This window comes from Microtus ochrogaster, unplaced genomic scaffold (assembly GCF_000317375.1).
Source record: "Microtus ochrogaster isolate Prairie Vole_2 unplaced genomic scaffold, MicOch1.0 UNK27, whole genome shotgun sequence".
NCBI lineage: Eukaryota > Metazoa > Chordata > Mammalia > Rodentia > Cricetidae > Microtus > Microtus ochrogaster.
In genome coordinates this window covers 4,062,470-4,085,099 of record NW_004949125.1, presented here as the reverse complement: position 1 = coordinate 4,085,099, position 22,630 = coordinate 4,062,470, and the positions used below count along the sequence as shown (strand labels likewise).

General features: G+C 42.8%; 1 protein-coding gene across 1 annotated transcript in view; it reads left to right on the top strand.

The window, feature by feature from the left end:
• Positions 1-5,113: 5,113 nt before the first annotated feature.
• Baiap2l1 (BAI1 associated protein 2 like 1) overlaps positions 5,114-22,630 on the top strand; it is a 99,515-nt gene continuing 81,998 nt past the window's right edge. The window contains exon 1 of the mRNA XM_005368046.2: positions 5,114-5,281. Coding sequence (XP_005368103.1) covers positions 5,231-5,281 — 51 coding nt within the window. The 5' untranslated portion in view covers positions 5,114-5,230. The remainder of the gene's footprint in view (positions 5,282-22,630) is intronic.

The window sequence follows — 22,630 nt, the reverse complement described above, 5'->3', positions numbered from 1 at the left end:
GTGGGGGTGGGCTTTGAGGTCTCTTTTGCTCAAGCTTCCCTCAGTGTGACTGTCAATCAACTTCCTGTTGCTTGCAAGATGTAAGACTTTGAGTTATTTCTCCAGCATCACATCTGCCTGCACGCTGCCATGCTCCTCACCATGACGCTAATAGACTGACCTTCTGAAATCGTAAGTAAGCCCCTTATAAGAGTTGTCATGGTCATGACAACTTCACAGCAATAGAAACCCTAACTAAGACAAAGGGATCCAAAGGTCTCTTCTGGCCTCCAAGGAAAATCCCTCACACACACGTAAATAGAAATAAAGTAATATACCTTTAATCCCAGCACTCGAGAGGCAGAGGCAGGTGGATCTCTGTGAGTTCAAAGTCAGCCTGGTTTACATAGTGAGTTCCAGGACAGTCAGGGCTACCCAGAGAAACTCTGTTTTCAGAAAAAAAAGAAAGCTAATACATAAAGTAAAGCCTTTAAAAATAAACAAAAGATCATATTGGCATTACCACTGACATCCTTTGAGTGAATGTGTGTGTTGTACCCCTGTGTGTGCACTAATATGTATACCCATGTGTGCAGATGTGGAAGGCAGAGGTTGATGCAATGCCATGTTTCTTTTTCAACCACTCCCTATGTTATTATTATTATTTTTTTTTGAGACAGGGTCTGAACCTGGACTTTGCCATTTCAATTGCTCTAGTTCCCCGGGGAGCCCCACCGATTGCCCTGTCATTCTTCTGACCCAACCGTACTTTCAGCCCTGGGGTTATAGACCTAGGTTTTTTTTAGGGGTTGGTGGAGTTTTTGTTTTTGTTTTGCTGTGTGTGTGTGTGTGTGTTTGTGTGTGTGTGTGTGTGTAGGTGCCAGGGATCCTAACTTGAGTGTTCAAGTTTGCACGACAAACATTTTACCCACTGAGCCACCTCCAGGTCCTACTATTACACCTTACAAACTATGTCAACATAAACAGGACATTTGATTACTTTAACTGAAGCAAGAGCCAGGAGAGGACACAATAGTTCCCTGCCCGTGGCGAAGTGCTTTGCTAAGATAGTAAGAGGCTGGATGACTAAGGGTTGGGGGAAGGTGGATTTCTCAGCACTTACTGCACTGAGAAACAATACGACGGTGGCCAGCCCACCTTACCTTCTACTGAGTCATTCCTTTCTATCGATTGACTTTCTTCCATTCTTGATGAGCACTGTAAAGTCCAAGAACATCTAAGACCTCACGAGTTCTCAAGCGTGCGTGCAATCAACAAATAACCCTTGATGAGTCTAAATGGCCTTTTTGAGATTGAGCCCACCTTTTTACCCATGGCATGATTAGCTGTCCCTCTATTACAGCTTTCAGCTCAATCCTTGAATTCTGCCTTCTGCGTAGGCATTAAAAGACGAGTCCAGTCCAATTCATTCTACCTCCCAACCACCTCCACCCACATACACACATACTCAGAGTGCGCGGCACTGAGAAAATAATCAATATCCACTTGCTCCTTTGTTCAACAAAGACCTCCTAGGTTAAATATCTAGTGCTTAGCCTGCAGCTGGGGTTGAAAGCTTTATGCTTGATTCCTAGACAGATTTAAAATAACCGTTTTTTGTTGTTGTTGTTGTTGTTGTTGTTGTTGTTTAGATGGTTAGCTGGTTGGTTTGATTTGGGTTTCTTGTTTGTTTTGTTTTTCAAGTCAGGGTTTCTTTGTGCAGCTTTATCCTGGAACTTGTTCTGTAGACCAGGATGGCTTCAGACTCAGAGATCTGCCTGCTCCTGTCTCCCGAGTGCTGGGATTAAGCCACCACCGCCTGGCCAGAAGTCTACCACCTGGCTAAAGCTGACTATTCCTGCTCTAGAGTTATAGTTTAGGTGTTGAGTACCTGCCTAGAATCCTCCAGTGAGGGCTAGGGTATGGCTTAGCAGTAGAGCATTTGCCTAGTGTAAGCAAGGCCCCGGATTCCATTCCCGGCACCATTAGGAAAAAAAAAAAATACAAAATTGACCATTCTCAAAAGATTTTCAGGAATCAGAAAGATCATAATGAGGAAATTATTTCCATAAAGTTGAGTTAAATATGCCCTGATAATCTGTGCAAGGATTTGCATACAATTAAGGACCTGGATCTCTGATCAAATTCCACCCTTGGCAATCTAACTGGGCCATCTGAGAGCCTCGCTGGCTTTATGACGGCTTGTTAATCTGTCCTCTCTGGCTCCGAACTGGTGCTGCCAAGCTGTAGGGTGCTAGAGGTTAAGCTTCTGCTCTCTCTCCAGCTCCTCGGATGACTGCCTGGCAGCGGAGGGTGGAATGACCTCATTCATCAGAAGGAAGGCACAGTGAGGCGTTCTGAGACAAAAGGTGACCTGCCAAGGTAAGACAAGGATTTCTAAGTCCAAATAAAAGCCAGCAGACACGCTTGATGAACCCTAATATGTAATGGGGTAATTATAGGGTCCTGCTTACCACCCCACACATGGCAAGTGAAGCCCAGTGGCACATTTCCTGAGCCAGCTCCCGGAGATCCATTAAAGAAACAGGGAGCTTCTCCCCTTGCCTACAACCTAGGTCCGATATGTTATTTCCTCCCACACGCAACACGCACGAGCATTTGGTTCCCAAGCCAGATGCGTTTTATAGCTTGCAAAACGTGATAAGACTGCCCCAGAGTCCAAGTGCTTCTGTCTGTTCTAAGTCCAGAGGAGTTCATACTTTCCATGTTTCCATCTGGGCCACACAGTGCTCTCTTTGTGTGTGTTTCCTGGTGAACTTTATCCCAGAGCAGTTGAGAAGTTTCAGATCCTACGAGCTCATAGACAAAGCAATCGTACCTGGACAGCTTTTAAAACTAAGACCCCACTCACTCTTGTTAAGTGCAAGTCTCAAATGTTAGGCAGCGTTTCCTGCTAAGAGGAGGCGGCTGTGGGCGCCTGGAGTCTGGTTTACCTCAGTCCTAGACGGGTACTCCAGCGCATGCCCACAGTTGAACAGGGTGTGACTGGGTGAAGACAGAACAGGAAGCACCAGGAGGAACTAGAGAGGTGGCTCCCTCGTTAAGAGCAGTGGAGGCTCTTCCAGAGGACCGAGGTTCAATTCCCAGCACCCACATGCTGCTCACCGCCATCTGTAATCTCAGTCTGCTAACATCTCAGGACAACGGGCATATACATGGTGCACAGGCAAATTACCTGTATACATAAAATAAACACTTTTTTTTTTTTGGTTTTTCGAGACAGGGTTTCTCTGTAGCTTTGGAGCCTGTCCTGGAACTCCCTTGGTATACCAGGCTGGTCTCGAACTCACAGAGATCCGCCTGCCTCTGCCTCCCGAGTGCTGGGATTAAAGGCGTGCGTCACCACCGCCCGGCTAATAAACACTTTTTAAAAAGCCACACACCTCCATAGCCTCTGCAAGGTGAAAGGAGAGCAGGTATCCTCAACACCTCAGCTGATCAGGATTTTAAAAAGTGCTGCAACAGGGGACCGAGATGGGCCAGTCTGGAAAGTGCTACGGTGCAAGCCTAGGGACCTGAGTTTGAGGCCCAGAACCCATGCACTAACTAACTAACTAAAATAAATAAATAACTAAGCTACAAATGGTAGATTGTAATTCCAGTGGGAAACAGTTGGATCCCTGGGTGCTTGTGGAGACTTGATGACCATCAGTCTAGCCAATCTGACTACTCCAGTAAGAGACTCCGTCTCAAAACTCCATCTCAAAAAGAAAAAAAAAATGTCTACAAGAGCTAGTTCCGGGACAGGCACCAAAGCTACAGAGAAACCCTGTCTCAAAAAAACAAAAAAAAAAAAAGAAAAAGAAAACAAATGGGTATCGATTGAGGAATGACGCCTAAGGTTGACTTCTTGCATAACACACACATACACAAACTTTTTAACAATCTGGTGATTTACATAGTTGTAAGGCATGGAATTTTAAGTTATTCTTAATGCTCTGTTATTCCAGGAATCCGATCTTGGCGTCAATTACGTTTTTGACACATCCCAAGTTTCCAAAATGACAGATGGCGACTCCTTTCTTCCATCCATAAGAAGCTGTGTCCTAAGGAACTTGGAGGGGAGCAGACAAGAGTCAACCAGGGAAATCGACGCGCGCGCGCGCGCGCGCGCGCGTGTGTGTGTGTGTGTGTAACACCCTCTTCTCACAGTCCCCCAAAGGGCAGATGGCTCCGAGGATTCGCCTGCGAAGGGCGGGGGCCTCGAGCTTTCAGGGCCAGCACCTTGTGAAGGACCCAAAACCAGAGACCTGGACGCCCTAGGTCCAAGTTTTGCTTAAAAAGTACTGCGAGAGTGAGGGTAGGGGCGTGGCTGGAATTCTGGGAGGGCCACCCCGCCAGCCTCAGGAGAGGAAGCCTGGCCCCTTGGGTCAAAGAGCTCAAGGCCCCCTGACCGAAAGATCCCCAGGGTCCACTGCACCCACGTCACCTCGCTTCAGCCTCGCCCACCAGCGACAACCAAGACCCCTCTATCCGCTGCCTGCCTTAGCTAGAGCCTCTCAGTCCAATCCATGCTCGCTTCAGCACGACCCATCAGTCTGCAGTCTGCGAGGCCGAGCCTACAGGCTCTACTCTCTGTCCGGCCACTCTGGCGGCCCTAGCTGGGGCGGCTACAATCATCCCGTCCCACCTCGTTTAGGCCACGCCCACCCACCATCCAAGCCACGCCCATCAGGCCGTTTCAGGCGGGGTAGGGGCGCGTCCCCTCCCAATGGCCTCTCAACACCACCCCTCCCCACCGCCCCTGCGGAAGCCAATCAGCCCCGAAGGCGGGCCGGGCTCCAGCTCCGCTCCGCAAGCCTCCAGGCCACGCCCACCGAGCTCCACAAGGCTCTTCCCGATCCCCGCGGCAGCCTTAAGAGAGGCCGCCCCGCCCACTCCGGCCTACCCGGTCGAGACCCCGCCCACCTCAGGTGGGGCTGCCCCGCCCCCTGGCCGCCCAAACCCTCCCACCCCGCCCGCTTCAGGTGGGGTTTGGCCGTCCCTTCTCTGGTCCCAGCCGCGTCAGGCTACGTTTACCTCCCCGCTCTTCGCGGCTCGAAGCGCTGCAAAGTTTTGACATTTTCGCAGCGGACACGCGCGCTGGCTCTCTCCGGCTGGCGGCTGTGGCGGCTGCCGAATCTCGAGGGCCGCTCGAGTCGCAAGTCCTAGGCGCTCCCGCCGCCCGGAGTCCGGCGGCCACGAGGCCCCGCCGCGTCCTCCCGCGCTCGCCCTCCCGGAGGCTGCAGCCATGTCTCGGGGGCCGGAGGAGGTGAACCGGCTCACGGAGAACACGTACCGGGTAAGCGTGGAACTCTGAGGAGGAGCTCGAGAGCGGTGGAGGGAGGTCTGGGACCCCGTAGAATCGGGGTTCGAGGCTGAGGGCGGAGGCTGGGAGGCCCAAACACTTGGGGACTCCAGGGTCCGAGGCCAGGAACGTGCGCCCCGCCAAGCAGCTGACCCTTGTCGCCAGCGGGGCTGGGTCGAGATTCTTTCTCACTTTTGAGATAAAGTGGGGACTTTACATGGGAAAGGTCTCTCCTCCCCCCCTGGGCTCTCGGAGACGCCCAGGGGACCCGCACATTTCCCGTGGTGGGGGAAAGGGGGTTGGAGACGTGGACGACAATCAGTGGGGTCCTCGGGATCCTTGTCCCACCCCCCAACTTCTCTTTGTGATCAGTGACGGTGCTGGTCTGACCGCTGGGACTAAGATCCAAAAGAGGAGAGAGAGAGAGGGAAAAAAAAAAAAAAGACAGGCTCGAGTTTCCGTGAAGAAAAGAAAGCGCTCAAGAATGTAGGGGAGAAACTCCTCCGTAATTAGGAATCAATCGCCAGGTGAGCCTGGCTCCCTCAACTCGGAATTTTCTAGGCTGCCAGCGAAACTGCTCTTGGGAAGACTTGAAATGCCTTCCCCCCTCTTGGACTCTTTCATACCGTAGCTTTTAAGTTTAATTTGGCTGGTTTTGTTGTTACCGTTTTGGCAGTTTTATGCGTGTATGCGATGTTAGGATCTTGTTCGCTCGCGTTTGGCTTTTCCTACGTCCATGTTCTGGGGAGGTTGTTGGAGTCAGAGAGCACTGAGATTTTAATAAGAATTGACCTAAGCTAGCAGAACGCATGGTGATTGGTCGTTTAACTTGCATGTTATGTGAGAGAATTTTTCCAGAAACAGACATGGGATTAGTGGCCAGTTTAGTAAGTTTAAGTACTTATAAATGAATTCCATTTGAAATAAGATACGCGTTTAATCATATGCTATTAATAGAATACAAAACAACTTTTGTTTTAATTCCACTTAGGCCCATTGAACCCTAGAGATTTAAAGTTCTCTAAATTTACTTGTAGTCATGGTTAAAGCCTACTCTTTGGTCATTTCTGTATTTTTTTTTTTTAATCCCTAAAATGGAGTTTAGATTTGCAAGGTCTGAGTGAGTTCCTGAAGTCAGAATTTATTGTTTTGTTGGAAAAAATCATTTTAAAGCAGCATGAAAATATTTTCAAAATCCATTGAAGTTCAAAATTTATCAACTCCCTTCATCTGTGTATTATAACACTTAACATGGATTATACTTTCTAGGTAGATATTATTATTATTTTGGAGGTCCGCAACTGTAACCAAAACTTGTTCCTATTGGTGTGTTTCCTTAACAAATGGCAACTTTTAGAAAAAAACAGAAATTTGGATGTTAATTTAAAACCTTATGTTTGGGTTGAGATTGTTCATACTTAGATGATCTAAAGGACTGGAGGCATACAGTGCTGACTGAGTATGTAAGTAAACCAGTCTAACGCTTTAGCCTGGGGAGAGACAAGTTCCTCAGATGAGAGTTAAGGAAAAAGTGTAACTGAGGGGATGTAGGTAATTGTTTATTTGTGGTATCTGAGGATCTGCTTTGGGTAGAAAGCCCTAAAGTTTCTCAAACACACCGATTGTTTATCTTGCTGGTCTGGAAAGAAAATGTCAGCTTGAGACAAGCAATCAGACGCTCTACTGCTTTTTCCTCACTTCTGACTGAGAAATCTTTGTTGGGGTGTGCCCAAGCAAATTACAGTGCTGCAAATATTAACCACCTTGGCAAGTCTTTTTAGCCACAGAACTGAAGCAAGAGGGAAATTGTTGATTTCTTTGTTTTAGTTATCCATATTTGTAAACATAAGACATAGTAAATTTTTCTTACGCTATTTTGTTGTTCTAATTTCTTTAGAGACAGGGTCTCGCTATGTAGGCCTAACTGGCCTGGAATTTGATATGTAGACCAGGTTGGTCTCAGATTCAGAGCCTTTCTCTGCCTCCTCCCAATTGCTAGGATTAAAGGGCTAGGTTTTTTTTTGTTTTTGTTTTTGTTTTTTCCTCTTCTTTGAGCCTCTTTCGTTTATGTAGTTTAGGCCAGCCTCACTATGTACCCCAGGCTGGCCTCAGCCTCCCCAGTGCTGGGATTGAAAGTGCATATGGTCACATTGGCTCATGGTTTTTGAAAGGTTATAGTAGATTGAAGATCAGAGACCCGTGCTTTATTGCTTTCCGTTCCCAGGTGTTGAAAACATGTCGCAAGCTTGCTAAATGTCAATTGATTTTAACCAGCTTTTCCTTAAAAATCACAGTACTAGACAGAAAGTTAGATTTTACATTTCCTGGGGTGACTAGATGCCGGAAAAGCCTTTTATCATAATCAAAGCTAAAAACAATTTAAGTGCAATATTGTCAAAATTCTACTGGCAATGTTGGTGAATGTTCTTTTAAAAACAGATTTCCCTCTGTGCTACCTAGCAATCTACAGTATTTTACTAATAGAAACACAACCTATCCAGGTGCGATTACAAAGGCCACCTGCAAATGAGATTTAATGTTTTGCCTGTCTGGGTTTTAGTTGTGTGTATTTTTTTTTAAATGTATACTCAAATATCTCTTAAATAAAGGAATAAATTCTTTGGAGCAATGGGAGGTTGGTAAAGTAGTGTTCTCCTCTATACAGTATCAGATATCCTTAAATACATATTTATACATTGGCTTAGTTTTTTTAAAAACAGTACTTAGACAAATGATTACTGGATAGTTGTGCTAACTCCCAGAAGGATGTTTGTTTTACTGCCTCATAAACAAATAGCATGATAATGAGCCCTGAAATATGAAATACTGTTGATAATTTGAGTTTAGCCGAAGATCCCAATCCTTTTCCCATGCTTAGTATATAGTGTGCCCATAATGAATTCATGCTTTAATGGAGGATGAATGAAGTAAAGTTCAAAAAACTTAGCTTAAGAGGAACCACAGCCTGCCTAGCAGTTGGAAATTTTTTGTTTGTTTTTTGTTTTTGTTTGTTTTGTTTTTTTTCGAAATAGGGTTTCTCTGTGCTAACAATCCTGGCCGTCCTGGAACTCAATTTGTAGACCAGGCTGGCCTTGAATTCACAGAGATCCACCTGTTTCTGCTGGGATCAAAAGTGTGCACCATCACACTCCCAGCTTCATACGAATCTTCTAGTGAGTGAAGGCAGGAAATGACACTCACAAAGGAAAGAGAGAAAGGAATGTAGACAAAATCTTTATCTATTGCCACTAACATAATAAGATTCATTCTATTAAAGAACTAAGGTGCAGTGTATAGCTTAGGGGAAGTGTGTGTGTGTGTGTGTGTGTGTGTGTGTGTGTGTGCGCGCATACATACAAAAGCTGGAGATATGGCTCAGCATTTACTGCTCTTCCAGAGGACTTGAATTTGGTTCCTAACACCCATGGAGGATGACTCATAACTGCCTGTATCTCTAATTCAGGAGATCTGATGCCTCTGGTCATCAAGGCACCTACGCTCACATGTGCACATATTCATACAACTTAACATAATAAAAAAATAAGTCATAAGTCTTTAGAACAAACAAAATCAAATATACAGTACATTTTTTTTTTTTTTTTGGTTTTTCGAGACAGGGTTTCTCTGTGGCTTTGGAGCCTGTCCTGGATCTAGCTCTGTAGACCAGGCTGGTCTCGAACTCACAAAGATCCACCTGCCTCTGCCTCCCTAGTGCTGGGATTAAAGGCGTGCGCCACCATCGCCCGGCTACAGTACATTTTTAAAAGAACATTTAGCACGAACTGTAATCTTTTCAAGTCTTCGCAAAATTATTTATAGTGCCAAGGAATAATTTAGAGTGGTGTGTGTGTGTGTGCGTGTGTGTGAGCAGTGGAGAACAGAGGTCTACAGCAAGCATCTTCTGCCATCACTTTCCACTTTGTTTTTGAGACATGATCTCTCAGTGAGTTTGGAGGTTCACCATATTGGCTAGATTGGCTGGCTAATGAGCCCCAGACATCCTCCTGATTTTTTTTCACCAGTACTGGGATTTCAGGTGCATACTGCCTCCTTTGACTTTTTATGTGGTTGCTAGGGAATTTAAACTAAAGTTCTTTTTTGTTTGTTTGTTTTGTTTTGTTTTGTTTCGAGACAGAGTTTCTCAGTGTCGCTTTGGGGCCTGGCCTGGCCTGGCAGTTGCTCTCACAGAGATCCACCTGCCTCACAGTAAACTAAAGTTCTTATACTTATGCAAAAACACGTTACCTACCAAGTCATTTCCCAACCCCCACATTTAGTTTTCAAAATAATTATGCCAGGCATGGTGGCACATACCTCTAGTCCCAGCACTTGGGAGAAAGAGAGAGGCAGGTGGATCTCTGTGAGTTCAAGGCCAGCTTGGTCTGGAAAGTGGGTTCAGGCTAGCCAAGGCTGCACAGTAAGACCCTCCCTATTTCAAGGGAAAAGATACAATAAAATATTCACATAAACCAGTCAGTAAATTTCAGCTTTTCAAGAAGGCCTGTTTAATTCTCTTAAAATAACCAGTCTATCTCCCAACCCCACCTTAAGCTACTTTACCTTTCTGCCCATAAAATTTACAACTGTAGAATATAGCATGTGATGTGTTTATTCATTATGTTTGTTCATCTGTCTTTCCTCCCCACCGGGAATGTGAGCTGCACACGGTAAATAACTCTGTTTTGTTGTATTTCAAGCACCTAGAACAGTTCCTGGTTCGAAGGTGTATTTGTTGAACCAGTGCACAGTCAATCAATTTAAGTGTTTAATCCTTTGTTCAGATCTCTGCTCCCTCCCGTGACATTTGTATGAAGTGCTTTGTATCATTATAATACTATCTAAAGGTAGATGTGGATGTTGTGTTACCATTTTTTAAAGATTTTATTTAACCCAACCCCTCACGAGCTACAGCACTCAGGAGAATGGGCCCTGTTCCTCACTTGGGCAGCACAGTAGAGTTGACCCCGTAGACAGGGGCACTGGTAAGCCAGCCCTGAGGGCCTGAGAGGGGTATACCTGGTACTGCTTCCCTTGTCTACCACCTTCAGCTTTTGAGGGAGCTGACCCTCCCCTGTTTACCAACTTTACTCAGGAAAGCAGGCTCTGCACCTCGCACAGGGGAACTGACCCTGTTGATGGGGGCACAGGTGAGCTGGCCCTGAGAATATGGGTGTGGGAGGTCTGGTTCTTCCCCCCATATGGCAGCATGGGCTGGGGAGAGATGTCCTCCTGCCCCTCAACTCCTGAGGCAGGTAGGAAAGCTGGTCCTGAAGTCATAAGAGTAGGAGAGATGCCCCTGCCCCCTCCCCACCATCTTGCAGCACTTGGGAGAGTGCAGGCCTGTACCTCTCCTGGGAAAGCTATGAGCATGGGAGAGCTGTCCCCACTACTCATCTGTCATGTCAAGGTGTGGGTGGGGGAGAGATGCCCCCCTTTACTCCCCACCCTCACCACTGCAACAGAGGAGGGAACTGACCCTGTTGGCAGAGGCATGGATGAGCTGGCCCTGAGGGTATGAGAGTGAGATAGCTGGCCACACCCTTCTTGTCTGCCCTGTGGTGGTAAGGATGAGGGAAAGATGCTCTCTCCCCCCCTTTTGCCCCTGCCACCTGTGGTGGGAGAGGGAACTAACCCTCCCCCTTACCAACTGCAGCACTTGGGAGAGTGGCCGCTACACTTCACCTGGGCAACATAGTAGAGCTGTGTTCGATGGTGTAAGTGTGGGAGAGCCCACCTTGAGAATGTGAAAGCCAAAATGGGCCTTGCCCCTTACTCATTTCTGCAAGGGGTAAACTAGCAAGGGCAATGGTGAAGACAGGGCTGACCAACCCTGCAACTACCCAGGCCCATAAGCAGGGTTATGAGTTGGCCTATCCCAACATTTACCCCATCTATGATCTACTGGAGCACACGAAGGGGCTGATCCTGCAGACCCAGCGCTGCCGGATCTTCACGACACAGGACAACAGAATATCCAAGAGGAGTCCCAGTAAGGACCCAGCATTGATAGTGTAGCAGAAACCAGAGGTCTAGCTTCTTTTTTTTTTTTTTAGGCAAGAATATATTTATTATCTAAAACTGATTTTCTCAAACATTCTTTTTTATTGAAAATTTCCACCTTCTCCCCTCCTCCCACTTCCCTCCCCTCCCACCACTCCCCCCACTACAACTTCTATGATGAGATTTTTTTCCTTTTTTTTTCTTTTTAATTTAATTTTTTTGGAGGGGAGGTTACAAGGGCAGAGGGATGATACAAAGGGACGGGAAATGAATGGAATCGAGATGCATGATGTGAAAGACACAATAAATAAAAAAAAAAGTTTAGAAAAAGAAACAAAATTTTTTTCTTCTACTTTTTATTTTATGTATATGAGTGTTTACCTGAATGTATGTGTGTACACCACATGCATACCTGGTATCTGTAGGGCCTAGAAGAAGGCGCCACATCCTCTGGGACTGGAATTACAGGCAGTTTTGAGTTACCTTGAGGGTGCTGGGAGTTGAGTCCCATCCTCTGCAAGAGCAGTGAATACTCAGCACCAACCATTTTTAAGTTGAGAAACAGACCTGGAGCTTTGCCTCTGAATAGTGATTGTGTGTGGTGACTAACAAGTGTACACACCAAATACATTTTCATAATTTGGTCATCTAAAATGTCATTGAAATTTTCTCTTTTCTGGAAATTCATCTTCATAGACATGTTTTGAGCAAACCATTAAGAAATGGAGATACATTTGTTCTCTTACTGTGTAGAGCAAACCATCTGGGCATGTTGTTCCCTTGTTTATCTTCACAGCTTGAGTTTAATGGGGGTTATATAAGGGGTCTGCTTGGTTTCCAGAGTGGGTAGACAAGTCTAGTATATAAAGCTTTATAAGAACCATGTCTAACTGAGCATACTGGCTTACTCCTTTAATCACAGTACTGGGGAAGCTGAGACAGGAGAATAGCTGTGAGTTAAGAACAGCCTTGGCTACAGAGTAAAACACTGTCTCAGAAAAGTAAAAAACAAGTGCTGGAGAGATGGATGGCTCAGCAGTTAATTAAGAGTACATAATGTTCCTCCAGAGGACCCGAGTTTGGATCCCAGCACCCAAGTTGGATGGCTCACAACTCTTTGCAACTCCAGCTCCAGGTATCCCATATCCTCTTTTGGCCTCTTTGGGAACCTGCATACACGTGTTGTGTGCACACAAACACACACAAATAAAAATAAATCTATTTTAAAAATCAGTAGCTTTTTTAAAAAGTCAAAAAAAAAAAAGAAAGAAAAAAGAAAACTGCCCTCTGAGGTGTACTTATTTCTGTTGCTCTGTACTCTATTTGGCATCTCTATCTTTTCCTAAAACTCTTCTTCCGTCAGGTATCCTAAAGATAAATTGAGATTTGCAGAAAGTCTGGACAACTTGCTCTTAGCTATCCAGTGACTAAAATGGGGATCTGATATGAGAACCCTGTGCAAGGAAACAATAGGAAGAGTTGCTAGGTTTTGAATATGAATGGGAACAGCCCAGTAATTTAGCTTTTTGTTTGGTAAAATAAAAATAAAGGGAACAAACAATAGTTTGCCTTTTGCTAGCAAAACATGTTTTTGTTTCTAAGGAGTTTTACAGCTATGGTAACATGGCTGTGCAGTATCCTTTATTATGTGAGAGAAGTTGGGCCAACTTAGAGCAATGGCATCCTCTGTGAGTTTTAGGTAGCTTTTAAGTTTATATTTGTGACATTTTTCAGTACTTAACATCATGTCTGGCCTTGCATAGACTTGCAAAGGAAACCTAGTGTGCATAGAATTAATTGAGAGGTTTCTTTTTCTTCAGCATTCCATGTGGATGTTTATTCTACAGTTACAAAGTCAAAACTATCATAAATCTGCACTAACATTGACTTAACTTACCTGTGACACAGGTAGTCACAAAGTAAACACTATGTAACCAGTACCCAGATCAAGAAGTAAACTAAGACAAGCCCCACTGAACTGCCCTTGTGTTATCTTCTGGTCACTATACAGCATGGGAAGTCACTCTTCTAACCTCTAATGGTATTTGCTGTTTTATCTTTTATTCATTATAGTTATCAGATTCATCCATGTTGGAACATTAATTGTCATTGCGCATTCTTGTTGCTGATTGATATTTTACCATCAGAATATATCACAGGCATTTTTGGGTTGTTTTCAGACTTCTCCAGGATGTCACAAATGATGCTTTGTAACACTCGGGTACATGTCTGATAGGCATACACCCTTGTATTTCTTGGATATGCACACAGGAGTAACTCAACTAAGTGTGAAGCATTTAGATCTTGAAATTTAGTAGGAAGTACTGAGTGGTTTTCCACAGTGGTTGTACTGGTTGACTCCCCCAACTTCCCTGTACTCAGCCTATGAGAGTTCCAGTAGCTCTGTATGTAACCTTGCCCAAAATCGATATTGCTGTTGGTCTTTCTTCATTTTTGTTCTCTGATTGGTATGTGTAAATGAAAATTTGACATTTAAAATGTTTGCCCCACGTCTGCTGATGATCTGTTTCTGTGCAGGATCTTATATAGATCTGGTAGGAGATACTGTCAGAGACAGAGTCAGGACCTATTGTGATTTTGGATCTCAGGCTCTATTGCTAACAGTTTTCACTATAGTAAAACATTAACTCTATTAGAAACTACACTGTCATAGCTGGATATATTAAAAAGTTTTATTATGGAAGAGATGCCCAAGACTTAGATGAGTTCTATTTAAATACACTGGAATAGAATCTAGAGTTTCAGTCAATTGGATTTTCTTACTCATTGAGTGTTAATGAAAGTACCTTTCTATATAACTTTTCTTAGAAATGTACAAATTTTATTGATATGGGTACTGTAAGCTAGTTTTTAAAGGTAGTTGCAGTGAGTTACAGTGTAATCAAGAAATTTCAGTGCTGGTATCTACTAAAGGAAATGTTTTGTGTCTCTGATTCATTCTCTCTCCCCCCCTCTCTCTATATGTGTGTAGGAAGAGCATGTGTGGATGTATACATATGTGTATGCATGTATTTGGAGGCCAGAGGTCAATATCAGGTGTCATCTTCAGTTACATTTCACTGTATTTTTTCAGACAGGGCTTCTCACAAAACCTGGAGCTCACTGATCATGCTAGGCTGGCTGACCAATGAGCTCTTTGGATACGCTTGTCCTTGGGTTTACAGACTTGGCTGCTACACTTGTTGTTTACATAGTGTTGAGAGATCTGAACTCAGGTCCTCATACTTACTTGATAGTTACTATATCCACTAAGCCATCTCTATAGTCCAGGAAATGTTTTGTGCTTTTTGTTCTTTGTTCGTTTGTTTTTGAGACACAGTCTCACTGTGTAAATTCTAGACTGGCCTAGAATTCACTATGCAGCCTGGCTGGCCTTTGGCTCACAGATTAAAGGCCTGTGCCTCACTACACCTGGCCAGAATGTTTCTTTTAATTGGAGTCTTTATCCTGATTGTATTGTAATTGTATGTACTTGAAAGCAAGTCCTGGAAAGTACACCTTTCTGCATCTCCCACAATGTTTTATGTGTTTGTCAAGTTAAGAGAATTTTAAAACTATTTTTCTCTTCTTAACAAACTATTTTCAAAGTTTCTATGAAAATTCTAAAAATAAGTCATCCAGAATCTCATAATGCATAGATAATACTAGCTGTTGTAGTCAACTCTTTCCAGTACATATTTCCATGTCAGTGTAGCATGAATAATAAAAACCCAGAAACAGATATTGGGACTTAAGCTGAAGATCAGAGAAGCAAAGCTGCCACGCACTAGAGAGATCTTACCTCTACCAAGGCTCAGACAAACAAAGGGAAGAAAGACCCAGCAATGCTCTCCACCAACCTCCAACTCTAACTCCACCAAGTTCCTGTTTCTTTCCAGCCTCCTCTACTCAGCCATATTGCTCCTGTCTCCACCTCCCTAGTTCTGGGATTAAAGGTGTGTGATCCCAAGTGCTCGGACCACCTTTGTGGAGCTCAGTTTCTCTTTTAGACAGATTCAGTGTAACACAGCCCAGGGTGGCCTTGAACTAACAGAGATCCACCCACTTCCTCCGCGGTTCCCAAATCCTGAGATTGAAGGTGTGTGCCACTACTCCCTGGCTTGTGCGGCTGACTGGTATGGCTGCTTTGCCCTCTCATCTTCAGGCAACCTTTATTTATTAAAACACAAATAATATACCACAACTGTATTTCTCCTTTTTTGTCTAAAATAAAAAAGGCTATAACTAATATAATAAAAACTATATATAATAAGTACAATAACTTTTTTGCAATATATACAGGCAATAAATACATTAACAACGTCTTATCCATTTGCATTTGACAAATTGAGAGAAAATACTCCATATCTATCCTATCTTGGTGAGTCCAAAGTCACCATTTTGATGACTCTACAGTATTCTGAAATTCTTCATGATTTATTGATCTAGCCCTGCTGTTAGATATAGATCATTGCCAGTAGTTTGCTATTAAGACACTGCAGTGGGCATGACTGCATTTAAAGCTTTACCCCAATCTAGGTTGATCTGAAAGTTAAATTCCCAGAAGGGAGCTATAGGTCCAAAGGTTGCTGCATTTTAAAGCAAATATGCACCATATAATGTAATATGCGTTGTGTGAGTACACCTTACCCTGAACTCTAGTCAGTTACAGAGATGTTTTAAAACCACTTCCCTTTTAATCCAGAGAGAGACAGAGAGAGATTTTATGTGTTTATAGTAGAAAAACATACCTACCAATGATATATCAAATTAGACATTGTCTAGAACACCTGAGATTTCATTTCTACCACAATTAGTGTAATTTGGAATGTATGGTATTTACAGAGTAATCATATGGCATTGTGAACAATCAAACCTCTATGCTTCTGTTCTTGTTTTCATCAGTCCTAATTTAGTCTTTTCTGTTTCTCTGCTTTGATTCTCTTTTTGGTTAGTCACTGACTTTAACAGTTACCTCAAATCTTTGTTGATAAAGGTGAAACAAGTGTAAATGAGATAAAATGTTTCAGTTTTCTCTCCCTTTCTGGCAGTGGGGTGGGGCTGAAGTTATGTTGCTGGTATGCTCCCAAAACAGGGAGTAAAATAGATGAGCAAACCTTCGAGATCTAAATGGTTGTTTACAAGCTGAAGAATGTGCACATTTGGCTTTGTAACAGCAGGGGGTTGAGATGCCCTCCAGTTTGGTGTTTCAACTGCTTTATTTATTTGCCATCTTGAAGATGAAAGTCCTAAAGTAGTAACAATCCCTTCACTATAAAATGTATAGTAACGGCTGGACAGGGGACTCTAGTTTAGGTCCTAGCACCCAGGACTCAGCTGCCTATAATTCCAGTTTCTGGTGAACCAACACCCTCTTCTGGTCTCCACACTCACTGCACTCACGTGTACACATGTGCAAACACACACACACACACACAAAAATTAAAAATAAAATCTTTAAAGTAACAAAAAAGTTAAGTGGAAGGCAGCAGGGAACAAACTTGCCCTTTCTACACTCTTACCTTCTTGAGTATTTACAAAATTTAGCAAAATTTACTTTTTAAGATTCTGTGTGTGTGTGTGTGTGTGTGTGTGTGTGTGTGTGTGAGAGAGAGAGAGAGAGAGAGAGAGAGAGCGCACCCAATAAGGTCAGAGAACAACTAGGAATTAGTTCTTCCACTGTGTGAGTTCCAGAGATCAAACTTAGCTTGAGTTAAGGTTGGTTAGCAGGTTAGAAAGCAAGTGCCTTTACCCACTGAACCATCTCTTTGGCCCTGAAATGGTTACTTTTATGTTTCACCAAAAATAAGCAGAAATAGATCTATAGAGTCCATTTCAATTAAATATATTGTAACTGAGGTAAAACTTGTTGCTTGCTACCTGTTTTGTAAGTTAACCTTTAAACTTTAAAATCTTAAAGACTTTTATTTTTCTCTTAAATTTTACAAATATGAGATGCTTACTAATCTGAAACTACAATTGCAACAGAAATTAAATTGAAAACATTCAAAGTACAATTCTTAAGATTGTTTTTAAAGTTTTTCCCGTTGCCAATAGTTTATCTTTTTCTAGGTTCAGCTGTGTATGGGACAGGTTCAAAACTAGTGATAACCTGTGAAAAGTATGGGAAGTTCATCTGATTAGAGCACACTGCTCAGGACAGACACAGGGATGATAGGTGTATAGGTTAGGACAGATGAGGTGTCACAGCCACTCCTCTTAAGTGCAGAGCTGGCCCTGTGACTTACTAAGAAAGTACAGGCAACATTCCTGTCACTTTCAGATGCTTGTCAGAGTCTTGTTCCTGGGACTGCAGGTGATAGACAGTTTATTTCCGACTGAAAAAAAATCCTCAAAAAAAGAAAAAACAGGAAAATGAAAATTCCTTCTACTTATGTTGTGTTATGATTATTTTAATGAAATTTTAGTGGTTGAGCTGGAGGTATGGCTCCTAGTATAGGGCTCATTTTCCTAGCTTGAGTGAAGTCCTGGATCTAAATAGATAGGGTCTAGAAAAACGACTCAGTGGGCAAGAAAGCTTGTGAAAGCTTGAGAAATTGAGTTCTGATCTGGTGCCATAGAAAAACCCAGGAATGGCCACATGTTTGCCTGCAACAGCAGCACTGTGCAGGGTGAAGACAGGAGCATGGCAGGAACCACTGGCCACTAGCCTAGCTAGCTCTACTACTTGTCTCCAGAAAAGAAGACACTGAAAGAGCAGAATACCCCATCCTCCTGGCCTCCATGTGTGCACAGGCATACAAACCATTTACACGCAGGTGTTCATACACCACACACACATATGAACATATACTATGATGAACAAATGAATTTTAATTTATTTGTTAGCATGAGTGTCATTACTTGGAGTAGCTTAAGGTACAGGATATCAACCATGTTTGTTAGTACATTGCATCTCTAAGTGTGAAAAATATTTTAAACGTATAAAACCTGATTTTTTTTTTCTTCCTTTTCTTGGTGTTTTGTTTGGTTTTGTTTTCAAGACAAGTTTCTCTGTGTAAGAGCTTTGGCTGTCCTGGAACTCGCCTTTGTAGACCAGCTGGCCTCAAACTCACAAAGATCCCCCTGCCTCTGCCTCCCAAGTAATGGGATTAAAGGAGTGTGTCACTGGTGTAGGAGGTCCTTTTGTATTTGTGTTGGTTTTTTGGTTAATAACTAAAACCTGGTTCTTACTAAAGATCCATCAAAATGTTGTGCCCATTGAGAAGATTTCTTCAGTTAACCAGTGCATCTATTATGTTATCCCACATTTGACACATCTGATACTTAGTAATGCCATCTTCCTCTGTTTGCCTAACACTTCTGTTTTCTCTCCTATAAATAAAGACAACAATGTGCTTCAGGGCTGGAGAGAGAAATCAGTGGTTAATAGCACATACTGCTCTTATAGAGAACCCAACTTCAATTCCCAGCACCCATGTCAGGTGACTCACAACCCCTTATAACTCCAGTTCCAGGGCTGGAGAGTTGGCTCAGAGGTTGAGAGCGCTGACTGCTCTTCCAGAGGTCCTGAGTTCAATTCCCAGCAACCACATGGTGGCTCACAGCCATCTGTAATGAGATCTGGTGCCCTCTTCTGGCCAGCAAGCATACAGACAGACAGAACACTGTATACATAATAAATAAATGTTTTTTTTTTTTTTTTTTTTAAAAAAAAAAAAAGAACTCCAGTTCCAGGACAACTGATGGCCTCTGGACTCCACCCGGCACCTGCACTCACAGGTGCACACATATACATAATTTTAAAACAATTTAAAAAATAGTGTCTACTTATGAGGTTACTCCTAGGTTCAAATGTGATAGTAAAATAATGTCAGGCACATGGTAGGTGTTCAGTTAATGTTAGCTGTAGGAGTAGTGTGTGTTAACTAAACTGCAATCGTCATGCAAGCATTGATTTTCTACCTTTTTAACTGCTATTCTCAGTATCTAGAGGAGTGAGTGTTGCATGGATTGAGCTAGATAAATATTTGATAAAAGATCAGTGCTGAAATTATCAGCACACATTTTCCCTACGTTAGTTAGCTATATACTCCTTCAGCAATCATTATTTATTTATTTATTAAAGATTTCTACCTCCTTCAGCAATCATTTTAATCCTTCACTGTTCTAAGACAGGGTAAGAACTCAGAGATATCTGTATGTACAGTCTTCAGGATAAATACTGAGGATTGGTACTGATCACATTCTGTAGCACAGTTGAAAACCCAGAGACAGAAACTGAGGTTCAACCTGAAGGTCAGAAAAACAAAATAGCCAGCTACTGGCTCTTACCGTTACCTCAGTCTGATATGGCGATTCTGCCTCCAGGAATCTCAGAATGAGACTGTGAGCGAGAGCTGTCTCCTCCCATTTTATATTCCTCTCTAGTACTGGGATTAAAGGTATGTACCGCTATTGCCTTGATTTTATGGAAAATTAGTGTGGCTACTGAAATTAAAGGTGTGTGTCACCACTACCTGGTCTGTAAGGCTGATTAGTACAGCTGTTTTACTCTCTGAACTTCAGGCAAGCTTTATTTATTAAAGTACAAATGAAACATCACTACAACATTCTGGTGACCTAAATCATTACTTGCTCCTTAACCAAGGGGACTGAGAAAGTGGCAATAATAACAACTGCCTTGTTTCAAGCACCTGTTCTTCTACCAAGCTTACCACAAGCATCCAAGCATCAGCTATTTCCTGAATTACCACAGCTGTGCCCAGGTGCTGTGGTCACCACCAGAAACCACAGTGGAGAATAAAGCAACAGGGTCTGCATAGCTAATGACAGAACAATACTGCCAAAGCGTCACACTTCCAGCTCTCGCCCTCAGCTCTGAGTGCCAGAGATTGATTGTTTCTTTGACCTGTCCCAGGAGGGTGCCGCCTTTTTATGTTCATGTCTTTATTTTTCTTAACTTTCTTTTTCTTTTTTGTGTTTTACTAGGGATAACATCACAGCTTCCTGCATACTAGCCTGTTTTCTACTGAGCCATATGCTCTACCACTTGAGCTATATTCCAGTACTCTTTTTACTTTCTCTTTTGAGGTAGGGTCTCATTAAATTTCTCAGGCTGACTTTGAACTCAAGTTCTTCTTGCTTCAGCCTCCTGAGTAGCTAGGATCCCCAGACCTAGTCTGAGGCCTTGCTTATCTGTTCATTTCTTTGGATTTTGTTGTTTCTGAATTGGGCAAAAGGAAATGATTATGCTTGAGAGAGGTTTGATTTTTTTTTTTTTGGCAGTCTGTGAGAAGTTTTCAAGACAGTGGATATATGAAAGAAGTAGATGAGAAACAAAAATTATATACTTTCTGGGCTGTGGAGATGGCTCTGTGGTTAAGACTGTACATAATGCGCTTGCAGAGGACTCAAGTTCAGCTCCCTGCACCCACACTGGTAGCTAACAACCACCTGTAACTCCAGATCCAGGAGATCAAAATTCACAAGTACAGACCAACACTCAACACAATGCATACACGTGAATCTTAAAAAGCATATATTTAAAATAAATTTTTATTCCCCCATCCTTCAATTTGAGAATATAAGTAAAGATTGTGAGCTGTCTTAAAATTATTTAATTATCAGCCGGGCAGTGGTAGCACGTGCCTTTAATCCCAGCGCTCGGGAGGCAGAAGCAGGTGGATCTCTGTGAGTTTGAGGCCAGCCTGGTCTACAAGAGCTAGTTACGGGACAGGCCCCAAAGCTACAGAGAAACCCTGACTTGAAAAACAACAACAAAAAAGTGACTTGATTATCTAAAATTTTTTTCTCTCGATTACAAGGGTTGCAATTTTAATGTACATTAGAATGACCAGTCTCTCTCATGGGGACTCATTAGAGTTATTGCACATATTACTGTAAGAATTGTACTTGGAAGGAACTGGTGAACTTAAAACAACAAACAGTACTTGTATGAAATGAGTGTACTTTGATCTGATAAAGTTCCTGTTGCTGTTAAGTACTTTGGGGGATTTCTAAACAAATTCAGCCTAGCATATAAACCATCCTTTCCTGCAAATCCATTGTTTGCTTTTTTTTTTTTTTTAAGTCTTAGTCTGTCAGTCTGGCTGGCCTGGAACTCACTATGTGGGCAGACTAATCTGGAATTTATAGAATTCCTCCTGCCTTTGCCCTCCAAGTGCTGGGATTAAAGCTACACCTGGCTTATTGCAACTTTTTATACCAGGACATGACCTTTTAAAAACAGCAAGCAGGCAGGTAAGACCATTTAACCAATAATCTAGTGTACTCCTAGACAGTTATTTTAAACCCATGAACTACTCAATTATTATTTCTTTAATGCCTGCCTTCAAAAAAATTGGGGATATGTGTGTATGCAATGACACACTTTTAGAGGTTAGAGGACAATATTCTGGAGTTGGTTCTCTCCAGTTTGTGGGTCCCAGGAATCAAACTTAGGTTACTAGGCATAGTGGCAAGCCCCTTTACCTGCGGAACCATCTCACTGGCCCCCATATATGACTTTTCTTTGATAAAATTATCTATTTCAAGTGATATGCAAGTAACATTTAAAATATTTGTATGTATACAGTGTGTGTGTGTGTGTGTGTGTGTGTGTGTGTGTGTGTGTGTTTGCATCGCATGGGTATGTGTGAGCATGAATGTATGGGAATGAGTGCAGTTGTGTGTCTATCACGACACACACATGGAGATCAGAGGTCAGCCTCCCATGTCTGTCCTGACCTTGTTTGGGACAGGTTTCTGTTGTTTGCTACTGTGTAGGCCAAGCTATCTGTCCTGGAAGCTTCAAGGGATTGTCCTATCTTTACCTTCTGTCTCCCCATAGGAGTGCATTGGGATTGCAGACACCGCACTGCACAGCCAGCTTTCATGTTAGTTCTTGGGGGTTCAAACTCAGGTCTTCTTTCTTGCACTGCAAGTAATAAGTTTATCTTCCTAGCCCAGTATTTACTTTTTTACCCTTTTCCATCTCCTGTCTGGATTGCCTTGGTATTTTTTTATACCCATTTTTCTATTTGGCCATCAACTGGAATTCTCTTCATTCATCTTATATATGAATGGAGCTAGCATAGGACCACACTTGATGTGGGCCTCTAATAAAGGTTGTATAAATGTCTAGTTTTTAGTGTTGTTTTAAATATCTCAATGGGAGGACTTTACAGAGTTAGTAGAATGAAATTTAAGTATACATGTTCTCCAGTTCTTGATATAATCACCTGTATATGAATTATAAAGAAAGGCTTAGAATAATTCTTCCCTGACACAAATATTAAACTCTAATGTTTAAAGTAAAATACAATTTTTTAATATTTATTTATTTATTATGTACACAATACTCTGTCTGTGTGTATGCCT